The following is a 16,725-nucleotide window of genomic DNA, read 5'->3' as shown; positions in this document are numbered from 1 at the left end:
ATTTGATTATCTGTTTGAACCCTTGAGCTCAACTATTCTTTAGTCTAGTGGTTCAAAATATCAGGAATATGGTCCCTAAATGTTTTTAAATATCCTGGGACAGATTTAGTACTGAGTGGAGTGTTTTTAATGGTGCTTAAATTATTGTTCCCTTGTACGTAACAAGTATTTCTTGAGTACCTGTTCTATTCCATATACCAAGGGGCATAAAACCATAAACCTAGTGTCACTATGTTTAGCCACCACTTTTGCCATTATATTACTCAAAATATAATGTGCTGGACCCCTCCATAAGTCAACTAAGCTTAGGACACAAGCAAATCAAGGGCACAGAAAAAACTCTTCTTAAAAGGATATTGGATATTTCAAAAAGAAGCACTGAAGTAGTTATTAAAAAAATTATCAAAACTTAAGTGGAATCCCTACACTTTAGTTTAGACTTCTTTTGTATTCTTCAATTAAACACAGGAGAGACATCATAATCTTTTTTATTTCATAGAGCTTCTGAAGATAAAAGTCTGGCCCATCTTATATCCCATGGAGCTGTTCATGTCTTGCATATGTATCTTGATTTTTCAATAAGACCATGTTTTACGCTCCTTTTGTATTTTCCTCAGTCCCAGACTGAGCTCTCAGAGAGTGCATGATGGGGTGGAGGGGCATGAGGGGAGGGTGTGAATCCCTGAATATGGGTTGAATGACTCAGCCTCCCGCTTCAGCTATGGCTCCCCCATTTACTGGCTGCATTACCTCAGGAAAGACACTGCTCTGCTCAAGTCAGTCTCCTCATCTGTAAAATCACCCTAATACCCAGCCTACTTTCCAACCAAGTTTCTTTTGAAGAGGAAATAAGATGATATATGTAAAAGCAGTTTGTAAATTTTCAAACTCTAAACAGGTGGTGATTATTTGAAGTAGGATTTCAATATGCCTCAAATTAATCAATCAACTGAGTAAAACATGATAATGAAACCAGCTTTGCATACAGAACCCAACCACCACAAACCCTTGGGAAAAGATGCCAAGAAACAAAGAACGTACATCCTATGTCAGTCACTTTAGAGATTCTCATGGGATGAGTGACTGTCTAGGCTGGTAGAATGAGCCAAAAGGACCTACAAGTTCTTAGCCCTTCTCTTGCGTGGGACGTCTCACTCAGGCATCATTGTTGGCTAAAGTTTCTAATCTTTATGAGGGACTGAAAGTTTCCTTCTTCGCACTGCACCCCACACACTGCCTGGCAGAGAAAGGGAGCTCTAATGAAGGTCAAAGACCAAAAAGACTTCAGGAGCCATGATGCTATGGAGTGGAGTTTTAAGAAAGAGGAATAAAGGGACAGGCTTTTAGTAAATACTAGTGTCTTTCTCTCTTCCCTTCCATGTCTCCCTCTCCTTCCTCTCCCTCTTGAAAAGCCTATGGGGGAAAAAACGACTAAAGAAAAATCCCAGGATGGGATTGAAGGGAAAAGAGGCTTCCAGTAGGTAGTTTGACAGTTCTGCTCTTCAGGGACTCCTCTCCCAAATACGGAAGTAAAATCCAGATGGCCAAGGTCAAAGCATGGGCATATGAGAAAAAAACCCAAGAATTAGGCTATAGTCAAGGGTGGGACTTTCAGCTGCACGCAATAGAAAATTCAAACCAAACTAGCTTAAACAAAAGAAAGAACATTATTAGCTCACAATACTGAAAAATCTCAGAAATACCCCAGGTACAACTAGATGCTCTCATCTTCATCTCTTTGTTCCTTTTCCTTGGGCTTAGCAGTTTTCAGGCTCTGCAGCAGCTTCAGGCTCATAAAATCCTTACTGCTAGGCTCTCCTTACTTCCCAGGATTTCTTGGAAAAGTCCCAGAAACCACGTTGATTAGACAGCCTAAGATCACAAGTCCATCCCTGAAGCTAGGAGTGGAGTTCTCGCAAACTACTTAGACTGAGAATAAGAGGGGGGTTGGTTCCCCAAAGGGCAATCAGAATGCTCTTACCAAAAGGAGGAGGAAAGAGTAGCAAAGTGGCCAAAATAAAAAGTAGCCACTACACAGACACCTCAGCTGGCCCTCGGACAGGTAAATTCGTGTGCTTCTGGCTCACACACGGTCTGGCACAATTCATCGAGGAGAGGAGACAGATAGGAAAATAGGGTCAGAGCTCTGGGGAGGAGCAACATGTGGGCATTGCCCAAAGTGTCCTGTGTGCTTGCTGTAAGTCTCCTTTAAGCCTCAGGTACCCAGGCGGTTGGGTGGGCAATCTGGAATTTAAGTTCTTGGCCATGTCTCTGTCTATAAGGAGACGGACCAACAATTCTTCACTCTCATTACTAATACCTCCATGGAAACCTATCACTCATACAATCTATACAATCTAATCCAAGTATCTCAGACTGGAATTCCAGCCCCACCTTCTTTCAGTTCTCTTATAAGCCAATCTGCCTGGCACCTCCCCACAAGCACTTATTAGTTTTGGGCACAGTACTTTTACCTGAAGAGCTGTCAAGTTTTGTCTCCTCTATCATTGTCCACCACGAACTTTTAACTCTTTTTCAAAATTCACTTTCTCCTGGAAGTCTTTTCAAATCATACTCCCCCACACACACTTGCTGACCGTGTTTTCTTCCTCGCTTTTGCCGTTTATGTATACCCAAGTTAATCTTCCACAGCTCTTCAGTTAACCAAAATAGATTCTTATCAACTAAACTTCTGATTAAATAAGGTCAATCACAATCTTTTTCTTTTGTTGATCTTTTCTCTCCCTAAAATTTATCAATCAAGTCATATGCCTTTAAAGTAACACCAACATGTAACTTAAGAGCACACAACACCCAATTCCCTCTTGACCTCCACAGAGACCCCAAGCCCTCCTCACACCATTCCTCAGCTCTCTCTTCCCTCTGATTCCTCTGCAATACTCTGAGCTTCATACGAGCAGGAACTATGTCTGTATTGTTTAGCACTGTGTCCAGAACACCTGACACCTGAATGTGTGTAGAATAAGTGAATGAATGAATGAATGAATGAGTAGCAATCTAGTTGATTTGACCTGACAACACGACATAGAGTCCTTTGCAGAGAATTATTCTACCCAATAACCCAGCCTTGAATCAAATGACTCTGGCCAGGGTATTCTAGACTCTGATTAGATGAGCCTGGGTCACATGCCTAATGATCAAATCTGAGTGGAACATCATGTAAATAAGTAGGTAAGGAACCACCTGCTTCCTTCTCTCAGGACAATTGTGCACAAGGCATGCTTCGTACTTTCCCCCACCTTGCACCAACCACTCACTAGTCAAAAAATAGGCATGCATGGGAATTCCCTGGTGGTCCACTGGTTAGGACTTGGTTAGGACTTGGCGCTTTCACTGCCGGGGCCCAGGATTAAAGGATGTCTTTAAAATCCTTTAGAGGAAATACCCTAAACGGCCACAAGATGGAAATATTACCACATGATAGATACATGACCATCTAAGAGATGCGTGTTACGCGCATCTGTCCCTCTTTTAGCATGTCTTTCTTGGTGTTTGGTTTTCTTTTTGAGCCAGTCAGTCTCTGTCTGTATGTTATATTCTATGTTTAAGTCTTTCTTTTAGCTTTTTTCCTTTCTCTTCCCCTTCATCTATTTTTTCTTTCTCCTCATATTTCTCCCCAAATAAAATAATTTAGAAGTATATTATACAGAATTATAATCTCAAGTATCGACAAACTTGTGTATTTTCTTTTATATATATATATAAATTTATTTATTTATTTTTGGCTGTGTTGGGTCTTCGTTCCTGCGCGAGGGCTTTGTCCAGTTGCGGCGAGCAGGGGCCACTCTTCATCGTGGTGCGCGGGCCTCTCACTGTCGCAGCCCCTCCCGTTACGGAGCACAGGCTCCAGACGCGCAGGCTCAGTAGCTGTGACCCAGGGGCCTAGCCGCTCCGCGGCATGTGGGATCTTCCCAGACCAGGGCTCGAACCCATGTTCCCTGCATTGGCAGGCAGATTCTTAACCACTGCGCCACCAGGGAAGCCCTATTTTCTTTTTTAATGGAACTATTAGTTCCTTCTTTTAAATTTCTCCAAAAAAAGGCAAAAAAAAGGGGGGGGGTAGTTCCTTGGCAGTCCAGTGGTTAGGACCCTGCACTTTCACTGCTGAGGGCCCAGGTTCAATCCCTGGTTGGGGAACTAAGATCCCACAAGCCGCACAGTGCAGCCAAAAATAAAAAAATAAAAATAAATTCTAAAAGAAGAGTGTTTTCTCTGGGGGAAATATCTAAATTACTTTTTAGCTTATGTTGCTTTTTTGTGGTTCAGTGGTTATCAATTTAAAGATTCCCTATCATTGCTTTTAAGGATGAAATTGTTCCCATCTCCACCTTCCCTGTTATGCAAGGTATGATGCAGAAAATTAGGTGCTCGAGTGCAAAACATGCAAGTCAACATGCCAAAAGAAATATTAAAGATGCCTAAAGAGATGACTTAAAGACATGACTTAGTAAACAGATAATTGATTATTAATGGACAAGGTGCAAATTTTGACTAGAAAAATGCAACACTCGTGTGATCTTACTTGCATACCTGCTGTGAGGATGAAACACTATGGTACTATGCAGGTTAGGATTTGAAATAAGGAAGAAAGTAAAAGATGTCATCTGACTAGGCCCTTAAGGATGAATAAGATGTGTGAAAATGATCTGTTCCTTGAAGGAAATGTCAAATGCAAAGGCAGTTATACATAACAACACAGGTAAATCACAAAAACATGCTGAGTGAAAAAATCTGGACTGGAAAAAAAGTACAAACAGTATTGTGCCATTTATATGATATTCTATCTCTAATGGTAGAAAGAAAACAAGCAGTGGCCTAGGGCTGCAAATGGGGTGAGGATTGACTTGAAAGGGACATTAGGGAACCTTTGTGGGTGACAGTACTGGTGGTTACACAGGCAAATACATTTGCCAAGACTCAGAACTACACTCTTAAAATGGGTGCATTTTATCCTATGTAAACTGTACCTCAATAAAACTGATTAAAAATGGAAAACAATGGAAAGCCCCCAGGGAAGGGGGCTTGCACATGGATCTGAATGCCATTCAGTTTGGACCACTTTTCCTATTACTGCCTCTTGGGTTGCCACAAGCATTCATTATATATGTCTCTACCATCCCATTTTTAAAATATGTCCATCTTCTCAACCTAAATTTTACGCTAGTCAACCTGTTGTAACTAGAGATAGACAACCTAGTAGATGGGCTGTATAATCTAAGTATATAGTGTAATGGTTGAGAGTTTGGACTCTAGAGCTAACTGAATTTAAATCCCAGTTGCTACCTAACATAACAGCTTTATGGCCTTGAGTAGTCATTTAATGCGCTTGTGCCTTACTTTCCTCACCTGAAGAATAGATATCTCTATCTGAAACTTAAGAGGTTTTTATGAGGATGACATTAGTTAATATGCATACAGTGCTAAGGATACTGCCTATACATAATAAACTATTTTTTTAAATAATATTTTGGCCTTTTTATAAAAAAAAAAAAGGAAGCCTCATCCCTCATACAATTAGTCTGAATTACTTTATCATAGCTCATTGAATAATTCTGGTTCTCTCTATATGAAGAGACTTCCAGTCCTACATTTTAGGTGTTGGTTTCTCCCTTCATCCTTTGTCCGGCATCCTCCTGTCACATTCTTACATGGAACAGTTGTGTTTGGGACTTACCCTTCTCCTCAGGCAACTCCCATCTGTTACTCCAACATTATTACGCTATGGTAATTCCAACTCTCTTTTCCCTCAAGAAAGTGGTGGGGGTTTTATAATCAGTCCATTCCATGTTTTGAATGGTTACTGAGAATTCAATTATGCCTATAACCGAAAACATGACATGCAAAATATAATATTTAGCTCAAGCTTTCTAAAAAGACTACAAAGGAAATATTTCCTCAGAAAAACCCAAGATGCCTCCTTTTCCTTCATGAAGAGAGTTATTTTATCCTATGAAAACTGTAATTTACTTAAGTGTGATAGGATATATCTATCCTATCACACTTAAGTAAAATCTTCTAGCACATTTTAAAACAAATTCTAGTATTTCCCTGTTTGCTTGTTTGCCTGCTCGTTTGAATCTAGAAGTTTGATTTTTCTTTTTAAATCAGAAACCGAGAACTTAGGTTACATTTATACCTCAAAAGGAGAAATTGTGTTGGCCCTTAATCCCATAGTATAATTGTAAGTATTCTGCTTTTTAATATATAGGTTTAAATTGCAACCAATTATATAAAAGCCTTAATTTTTATGGTCCTCCTGCCTATTTACTCTTTAACTAATACAGATCTCACGTCGACCTTGTTTTTCTCATCTGTCCTCAGACTGGTGAAAACCTCATTCTGGGCACCATTTGACAAACCTAACAGTGTTGATTTAATGTTTACTCTATTAACCAAAACGTTTAACACACATAGTTTCAATAGCCATTAACATTCAGGCCCTCTACAAATCATTAGGAATACAGAAAGGAACAAGAAAGCATCTGCTTTAGAGGAGCTTGGTCTGATAAACTGTAGGTATAAATTTTCTAGCCACAAAGACTCTAGGGTGCTTTCTTTTCTGGATAAGATGTTTGCACTACTAACTCTTACCTTCTGCCTGTCTTTATCTCCTGTCCCATTTTTGGCTAGAGTTACCAGCTCTCATTAGTAAACTCTCAGCACCAAGTATCCTAGAGGTCACCTTGGTATCAAGGCCTCTACCTGCAGCTGAACGTCAGCTCCACCAATTAAGTCATATTTGTATATTTTAAATCCCTTTCTATACTTTCTTTTTTGCAACAAGATATAATTCATATACTATATACAATTCACTCATTAAAGTGTACGATTCAATGGTTTTTAGTATATTCACAGAGTTGTGCAGCCATAACCACAATCAATTGTAGAACATTTCACCATATCAAAGCTGTCACTCCCTACCACCTCATTCCCCCAATTCTTTTTTTAATTTATTTTATTTATTAATTGAAGCATAGTTGCTGTACAATATTATTTAAGTTACATGTGTACAATAGTGATTCACAATTTTTAAAGGTTATATTCCCATTTATAGTTATTATAAAATATTGACTATATTCCCTGTGCTGTACAGTATGTCTTTGTAGCTTATTTTATAGCTAATAATTTGTACCTCTAACTTCCCTACCCCTATACTGCCACTCTCCCCACTGGTAACCACTAGTTCTCTGTATCTGTGAATCTGTTTCTTTTTGTTCTATTCACTAGTTTGTTGTATATTTTAGATTCCACATATAAGTGATATAATACAGTGTTTGTCTTTCTCTGTCTGCCATATTTCACTGAGCATAATGCCCTCCAAGTCCAACCACGTTGCTGCAAATGGCAAAATTTTGTTCTTTTATGGCTGCGTAGTATTCCATTGTGTGTGTATACTATATCTTCTTTATCTATTCATCTGTTTTTTTATTAATTTTTGCTAGAGTATAGTTGCTTTACAATGTTGTGTTAGTTTCTACTGTACAGCAAAGTGAATCAGCTATATGTATACATACATCCCCTCTTTTTTGGATTTCCTTCCCATTTAGGTCACCACAGAGCACCAAGTAGAGTTCCCTGTGCTGTACAGCAGGTTCTCATTAGTTACCTATTTTATACATAGTAGTGTATATATGTCAATCCCAATCTCCCAGTTCATCCCATCCCCCCTTTCCCCCTTGGTATCCATATGTTTGTTCTCTACGTCTGTCTCTATTTCTGCTTCACAAATAAGATCATCTATACCATTTGTCTAGATTTCACATATAATGTGTTAATATAAGATTTTTGTTTCTCTCTCTCTGACTTACTTCACTCTGTATGACAGTCTCTAGGTCCATCCATGTCTCTACAAATGACCCAATTTCATTCCTTTTTATGGCTGAGTAATATTCCATTGTATATATGTACCACATCTTCTTTATCCATTCATCTGTCGATGGGCATTTAGGTTGCTTCCATATCCTGGCTATTGTAAATAGTGCTGCAATGAACATTGGAGTGCATGTGTCTTTTTGAATTATGGTTTTTTCTGGGTATATGCCCAATAGTGGGATTGCGGGGTCATATGGTAGTTCTATTTTTACTTTTTTAAGGAACCTCCATACTGTTTTCCATAGTGGCTGTATTGATTTACATTCCCACCAACAGTGCAGGAGGGTTCCCTTTTCTCCACACCCTCTCCAGCATTTATTGTTTGTAGATTTTTTGATGATGGCCATTCTGACTGGTATGACCCAATTCATAAATAACTACAAATCTTGCTGTATCTATATATTTGGAGACTTCTGGACATTTCATATAAATGGAATCATAAAGTATGTGGTCTTTTGTGACTGGCTTCTGTCATTTAGCATGTTTTTAAGCCTCATCTGTGTTGTAGAATGTATCAGTACTTCATTTCTTTTTATGGCTGAATAGTGTCCCATTGTATGACACATTTTATTTATCCATTCATCCAATGGATGGGCATTTAAGTTGTTTCCACTTTTTGGATATTATGAATGATGCTGCTATGAACATTCATGTACAATTGTTGTGTGGACTTATGTTTTCATTTTTCTTGGGTATATACATAAGAGTGGAATTGCTGGGTTGAGTGGAAACTCTATGTTTAACTTTTTGAGAAAGTGCCAGACTATTTTCAAAAGTGACTGCACCATTTTACATCTCCACCAGCAGTGTATGTAAGATTCCAATTTCTCTACATTCTTATCAACACTTGTGATTACCTGATCCTGTGCCTTTTGATATGAAATCTAGCCTCTTTGCCTTGACTGCTCTTTGCCTCTCAACTTTATTTTCCCTTTATTTTCTCTAGCACTTACATAAATTTTGAGAAGTTGGTCTCTTCACTGCCTCCATAATATTGATACTTGTTTTCCCATGTTGTGCCCACTGTCTTTAACACCTTTCTTCCCCTTGTCCTTTGCCACTACAAATTTTTACCATGCCTCAAGCCTGCGTTGACCATTTCAGCCCTTTTTAATGTCCATCTCCCCTGAGTTTCTCTGTACTTAGAGTTGATGCCCCATAAGTTAGGTATTAACTGTATTTTATCTTGCACTGTTGGCTGTATCATCCAATGTCTTATATCTTATCACTCTAATCCATAGGTAAACTCCATGAGAACTTTATTACTATTACATCCTATACTACTGCAGCCCAGTTCAGAACACACAGTGGATAACCTATAAATGTTTGTTAGTTGATTGATTCTAACAGTATACAAATCTAACCTTGTATTTACAATGAGTTTTATAATAGAAAATTTTTAAATGATTTTGATCGGTTCCCTTTTCTTTCAAGGTAGGTTATGGTAGAAATCGCTAGCCTGTGCCAATAGCAATGCAGAAGAATTATAGCCAGTGGTGATCTTTGAGTCACTTTTCTGTCCAATCTAATGTGGAAGATGACCATTTAATTATGAAATGATCTTATTCCAGTTCCCCTTCCAACTCACCACTGTTGTCTGGAGAGTTTCACTGCAGAGAAGCTGTAGACTGAGAAAAGGAGAGAGGGAGCTTGTTGCCTGGAGAATAAGAACTTAGAAATTGAAACCTGGATAGGAGGAAGAAAATTTATGCTAACTACTCTAGCTTTACTGCTGCATATGCTTTTTAAAGTATTCTTCAAACAAGAATGATGCTTTTTAAAAATATATTTAATGAGGAACTATTACTAACAAATACCTGCCATCAACACTCTCAACAATTTATCCTGGAGGCAGGAGGGTGTAGCAAAAAGCACATGTTTAAATCACAGCTGGAGAACTTTCTAGCTTATGACTTTGGCAAGTTTCTTGATCTCTCCATGCCTCACTTTCCTCATCTATAAAATGAAGATATTAATAGTTCCTAACCATAGATTCGTTATGAGGATTAGATGAAATGGTGTGTGCAAAGCATTAGTACAATGTCTGGCACATAGGGAGTGTAAATAAGAGGTAGTCCCCTACGTCTCCACACTTCCCATCTTTTACACACATCAGGGCAAAGGCAAAGTTAGCATGACACGTGGAAAGGATATGATGAGGATAAAACATTTGCACTAACAAGTAGTGGTAGTTACATGGGGCCAAAATATGGAAGGCTTGGCAAGCTACCTAGAGAAGTTTGAGGCATACTTCATCTGAACCATGGTAGGTCCCCAGTAGGAAGTAGGAGGGGCATGGTTATGGAATGGAGAAGGGTGGATTGTTCATGTCAGAAAAGTTCCAGAGTAGGTGGGAAGAATGAGGTTCTGAGCACTACAAGAGGGGTCAGCCTTATACAGCAGAAGGAACGTGTGTTCCTCTAAGAGAAGGAGATGTATCAAGACAGGGATGTGTTAGGGTAGAGACAAAAGGATGTACCCCACTGCATAGGAGGAGATCATCCCAAGAGCAAGGGGACAAAAGGAGGAGAGTTGGAGGTATAAGAAAGGAGTATGTCAGTGGCACCACCTCTCTGAGGAATGTTTTAAGGGCTCAGTAAAAATGAAGGGAAAAAAGTAAGATTGATGACCACTGAGGAGGGCTTGGGAGAACATGGGTGGCATGAATCCTTGTTAGGATTCATTCTCCATCTTTTTTGAGGATGACTCAGCAGCTCTGGTTGCAGAACAGGAGAACCAGGCAGCAGGGAGTAAGGGGTCCCCTTGCCCCCACAAGCCTGGCACAAAAATCAGGGCAGCCAGTGTCTGCCAGGGCAGCAGTGAGAGCACTAAAGGAGTAACCACACACAGCAGTAATCACACAGGTGCCCAGGGTGCTGTGCCCGTGCACACATGTGGCAGCCACGGACTCTATCCCCAAACTCATCCCAGGGCTGTTTATGAGCAAATTCAGGTTACTCCTTTTCTTCATTTGATTTTCCTTACAATAAATGCTTACTTTAAAATAAAGTCAATACAGATATAAATTGTTTAAAAGCTGTGTCATCTCTGGAGTGGAGTGGAACATGAAAGGTGCCTCCCTTTGTCACACATGTGGATAATAGGTGCTGGGCCCAAAGTTTTCCCAGTGTCAGATCAGATGCTATTTTTTTAGGTATCTCAAAAGTTATGCTAGGGAATTCCCTGGAGGTCCAGTGGTTAGGACTCTGCACTTCCACTGCAGGGGGCACAGGTTCGATCCGTGGTTGGGGAAGTAATATCCCACGTAGTATGGCCAAAAAAGAAAAAGCTATGCTAAAAGGAAGAGGGACCTCTAAATGTACTCCTGGGGTACGCCAAACCATAGAACAGAGAGAAGTTCATACTAGAACCTGGAGATTCCTGCAGCCTCTCTGGCCCAGCCCTCTCATCCTGCAGGTGAGGAAACCCACTCAGAGCCAGAGTGTGAGAAAGCCCCATGAGTCGTGAGGTACAGTGGAAGTGAGCACCCCTACTCTCACAGTCTGGACTGTGTGTGTTTCACTCTCTCTTGGTGCCTCAATGACTCCCTGGCCCTGGGCAGGTCCCACATGACAGATAAGCTGCAAAGTGCCCACTACTGCCTCTTGACCAAAGTCAGGGGCACACAGGAAGCAGAGGCAGGAGCCTAATGATGCTGCAGTGGAGCAGAGCCACTACAAACGCAGGCTTGGCACCACTTGCTAGCTGTGTGACCCTGGACTAGATACTTCTATTTTCTGTGCCTCAGTTTCTCCATCAATAAAGTGGGGGTAATAGTACTATTTGTTGTGAAGATTAGATAACGAATATAAAGTATTTAGCATTGTGCCTCAAAGGTAATAAAATGACTAGTAAGATTTAGGAATTATTATCATTACTTTTTTTGTACAAGGGCTTTGTGATCCATAAAGTAAAGGATTGCACATGATTATTACAACAATGATAGCCAAGACTCCACTCACAGCCTTGTTTCTTTCTTCCTTCCACCCTCTCTCTGTGATCTTTGGCAACAAGACACTTCTACAGAAGCAGTAGCATAGGGAAAGATGGTGCAGAGCGTAAGAGTACTTACTCTTTCCAAAACCCATCTCAGAAGACACCAGGGATGGCTCTGGCTTACAAACCCTGCCCCCCTCCTGGACACCGCCAGGTGAGGTGCACCTACAAAACTCTTGATTTGGCCAGTGGCCACGGTGAGATATATTCCTTTTCATTTCCTGACTTCAAGAAAGTGTTCCTACCCCAGTTACAATTTGAGTATCAAATAAAGTTGAGTATCAAATAAAGTTCATGGGTTACCAGGGCTGCCATTATACATATAAGTACCTTAGTGTGAATTGCAAAAAGGCCTCTCTTCTTCAAGTCATGTTCCTTCCACTTTGTTTGAACAAGATAGTTTACTGTCCTGTGTAGCGCTCAACTTACATAACCATACATGGCAGCCTGTGGCTTATATTCAGAATATTCATCTCTGTTCTTTAGGTCCTGAAGCACCTGCGGCACCTAAACTTTACCAACAATATGGGGGAGCAGGTAACTTTTGATGAATGTGGAGACCTGGCAGGGAACTATTCCATCATCAATTGGCACCTCTCCCCAGAGGATGGCTCCATAGTGTTTGAGGAAGTTGGATATTACAATGTCTATGCCAAGAAAGGAGAAAGGCTCTTCATCAATGAGGAGAAAATCCTGTGGAGTGGATTCTCAAGGGAGGTACGTGTTGTCCATCAGGATACCAGATGCCTCTACCACAGAAACTGTGCTGGGCTTTGGGAGGGCCTTGGACTTCACCACTGGACTTCCAGAATCATGAGTCCACTTCCCTCAACTCACTAACTGCATTGCCAGGGCTCCCTGTGAAATCCATGAGTGTTTAGTGTACAGAAGAGAATCTTCAGAACCTGAGCCCCATACTTATTATATTGAAACAATTTTATTCTTTACAAATCTGACGTTTCCTTGGCTAAAACTTTCCCCAACCAGAGCAAAACATCACTCAAGACAGGGCATGGACAATTCACACAGAGGTAGTTCCCTGTCATCCAGATAGCTCGGGACTGACGTATAAGTCAAAAGGACAATTTATTCTCCTGCTATGAGAGACCTGTTACAAATAGGAAGATGCTTGTGACCATGATCAGGACTCCCTTCCATGAGTATCACTGCATCTAGAAGCTTGATTAATAACCAGAATCACATTATCCAATGAATATGCACTTAAGGAAAAGACACATGATATGCTGAAATAATAACTATTCTATGATGGTTGTGTCCTAGAATATAGTAGGCTGCTGAGGACCCGGATCCTCTGTAGAAACAGACCCTGGACCGGGCATCCTCTTTAACTCTTCCAAGAAGCCTGGATGAGACCCACTACATTTCTCTTTGCATTTGCCTTTCTATTATCACCTTTGAATGTCTTGAACCACTTTTTATAACATGACCAAAAATTCAACTTCATCTTTTTACCAAATGCTTCTTAGGTTGATGGGTTTCTGATGAAATACTACAATTTCACTGTTTCCCAATATATAGGATAAGTTACCCACGAGAAGGTCTCCTATAGATAGCGAATATCATCCACAGTGTGCAAGTCTTTTTTAGCTTCTACCTCAGAGGGTGGATTCTCAATTATAAACATGTCATAACCTTTTCCAGACAGAACTTTTGGGGGTTCCAGAGGTTATATAACTCTGTCCATCCCTCTTGTCTAAATTATCACAAGTTTCAACTGACTGAAGTCTAAATTGATCAGCTATATTATCAAGTCTTCCCTGCTATTAACTCATCCAGGTCATATTTTACCTCCATTGATGCCCATAATTGATTGTCTCTAATTAGTGTAGATTGAACCATTTTTATTTTGTTACTTTGAGGTGTTTGCCACACACAGCCTAACAGAAGCCAAGAGGGAAAGCTACTAAACTCATCTATGAGGCTGATATAATCTTAACACCAAAACCAGACAATAACAGTACAAGAAAAGACAATTATAGGCCAATTTCTAAACATAGATGTGCTCACATCCTAAATAAAATATCAACAAACTTGGACCACCAATGTATAAAATGTATAATATATCGTGATCCAGTAGAGTTTGCAGTGAATTTACAGGAACATAATGATAGCCAAACATTACAACGTTGTAATGTTTGTAGATATAGTTTACCCTTTCCTTTCCTTTCCTTCGAACCAGGGTCCTGAGAGTCTTAGCAGTCATCAGGTCTGATACTGCCATTTCTAATCCTCTTTCATTAGAAAATAGTGACAATCATCTTCTGTTCAAGTGTTTTGAAATTCCTCGTTAAGCCAGTTATTTCTTTTTTGCTGGAAGCAATCATAATTATTTTATTGCTTTCCATGTGTTTAACTTTGTAAGATGTCTCCAGTTCAAGCAGTCGTGGAGACGGGGACAGTCTTATTAAAGAGATATTTTGGAAATAGTATGAGCCCTACCACATATCAACCATTATTCAAGACTTTGTAAACTGGGGCTACAAAAATGAGGAAGACTTGCTCCCTACCTTCAAGAAACATATGCTTTTGCAAAGTATACTTCATTCTTATGATACATCTATTATCTCTGATACACGTAGACTGTTAGGTAGTAAATACCTAATAAATTTCTAGAGTAAGTACTCAGTTACCTGGCATGATCAGAGAATGAGATAGAAGCAGGACTTCTGAAATGGTGAAGCAATGGTAAATTGGGCAAAACTGTCAAAAACAACCATTTAAGAACCTAGAAATCAACCAATAGCATCCATCAAAAGGTGAAGGTTTTTTTTTTTAAGAAAAACTAATGAAACTCAGGTAAGAACAGTGGCAGTCTGGGCATTTTAGCCTGGGGCTGCTCTCCAATTGTTTCTAATGTGGACAATCATATCATCTGCAGTTTTATTAAAAATAAGTTTTATTTAGCCTTTTCCAATATGTTTGCCCTTATTTTTCTTGTTTTATTCCACCAGCTAGGAACTCCAGTGCAATATATAATAATAGTGGTGATACTGAGCACCCTTGTTTTAAAGTAAATGCTTTTAATATTGTGTATTAGAATAGAATGATTTTTAAGAATTTTGGGGGTATTTTTCAAGGTAAAGGTATTTCTTCCTACTCTCTTTCATTGTTTTTATCACTAGTTTGTGTTAAATTTCATCAAATACTTTTCATCCATTGATGATCATATTTTTCTGTGTTAATTTATTATTGCAGTGAATGACACAGATTTTCTAATATTAAACTTGTTTTCATTCCTGGCATAAACTCAGCATGATCACGGTGTATTTTCTTTTTCATATCCTTTGAGTTTTAGTATTTTTCATCTATTTTCAAGTAGTAGACAGTAGTTGTACTCTTTCCAGATCCTTTCAGATTCCTTACACTTTGCATGTATATCCAGGACTTCTGTACATTTTTACTTCCAATAACCAAAACTTGATGCTCTTTTTCAGAAGACTGCCTGCAGGCTAATGGAACCCATTTTGCTCACAGGCTCAGAGAGGCAAAGGAGAACCTCAGAAGAGCCTAGGAATTTACATTTCCCTTAACCTATGAGTGGTGTGGAAGTGTGAAAGCCCTAGCCCTTTTCTTCAGATCAGGACAGCTCTTGGGTATAACCTACAGTCCAGAGCTCCCCTGGGGGATCAGGCAGAAGTCTGAGGGACTTTGCTCAGGATCACACCCTTGCTTGTTCTCCTCCCTTCTATGTCCTACTTCCTCTAGTCTCTTCCTGGTTCCCTTGGGAGAACTTTCTTTATAAATCACTTGGACACAAATCCTCAACTCAGCTCTGCTTCTGAAGACAACTTAATAAGTGAGATGGGCCTGTAATTTTTTTTTCTTTCTTTTTCATGCTGTCCTTGTCTTGTTTTGGAATCAGGGTTATTATACTGGCCTTACACGATTGAGTTGGAGGGTACTCTTTTAAAAAAAAAAAATTATTTTCCTGATTTCTGATCGAGTTTGTACAAAATGAGGTTGCTCTGTTCCCTGAGAGTTTCGTACTACTTGCCTGTGGTGAACACAGGATGATGGCCATCTCAGGTATGACTATGTGGTGAGGAGGAAGTAAGTGGAAAGGGGAATGTACAGTTAGATGTAGGTTATTGTCCCAGTCCTAGTTTTTGTCTTGGATGGTAGTCATTAAAAATGACTAACCAAAGTGGTTCAAACGTGAACAAGTAATGATGGAAAGAAACAAGGATTATGATTAATCAAATTCTGTGCACCTGAAGTCCACTATGGAAATAACTAAATGAAATAAACTCTATGTTATCTGAAGTTAATGTAGCTACTGAAGCTTTCTTTTGGTTAGTAATTACCTGATATATTTTTCTGATCCATTTACTTCCGACTCCCCCATGCCTGTCCTGCCTGCCTCACTGAGCTGTTGCAAGGATCTCAGAAATCACCCTATAAAGCCTAAAAGAAAATTGCAGGAATTGCAATTCACTACAAAGTTCAAAGTCTCATTTTCAAATAAATTTCCCTTCGTCTCAGCAACTCCCCTTGTGACTTTCCCTCTGTGTGTAGGTCCATGTCCCTGTGTCTTTTACTTTGTTTCAAACTTTTACTTCTATGGAAAGTAAACAGATGTCTCATTATGGGACTTGGAGACAATGGAAGGGAAGACTGTTTAAGGAGGATTTTGTCACGGCGTAGACTCCCAACAATTAAACTTTCTAGAATCCCACTGAGGTGTGTGTGTGCGCGCGTGTGCACGCGCACGCCTGCACTTACCCATAGGCATCCCTCCTTTTCATAGATAACAGGAACAAAGACCTCTGGACCTTCCTATGCCTGGATTGGGCCTGTGTCTGCCACACTGGTCCT

General features: G+C 39.7%; 1 protein-coding gene across 4 annotated transcripts in view; it reads left to right on the top strand.

The window, feature by feature from the left end:
* The window catches only part of CASR (calcium sensing receptor), an 81,321-nt gene that overhangs the window by 60,061 nt on the left and 4,535 nt on the right, over positions 1–16,725 (top strand). For all 4 annotated transcript variants that reach the window (XM_067034465.1, XM_067034463.1, XM_067034464.1 and 1 more), the window contains exon 5: positions 12,376–12,606. In XM_067034465.1, the coding sequence (XP_066890566.1) occupies positions 12,376–12,606 (231 nt within the window). The remainder of the gene's footprint in view (positions 1–12,375; positions 12,607–16,725) is intronic.

This window comes from Kogia breviceps, chromosome 5 (assembly GCF_026419965.1).
Source record: "Kogia breviceps isolate mKogBre1 chromosome 5, mKogBre1 haplotype 1, whole genome shotgun sequence".
Lineage (NCBI taxonomy): Eukaryota > Metazoa > Chordata > Mammalia > Artiodactyla > Physeteridae > Kogia > Kogia breviceps.
This window is presented reverse-complemented; position numbering and strand designations above follow the sequence as displayed.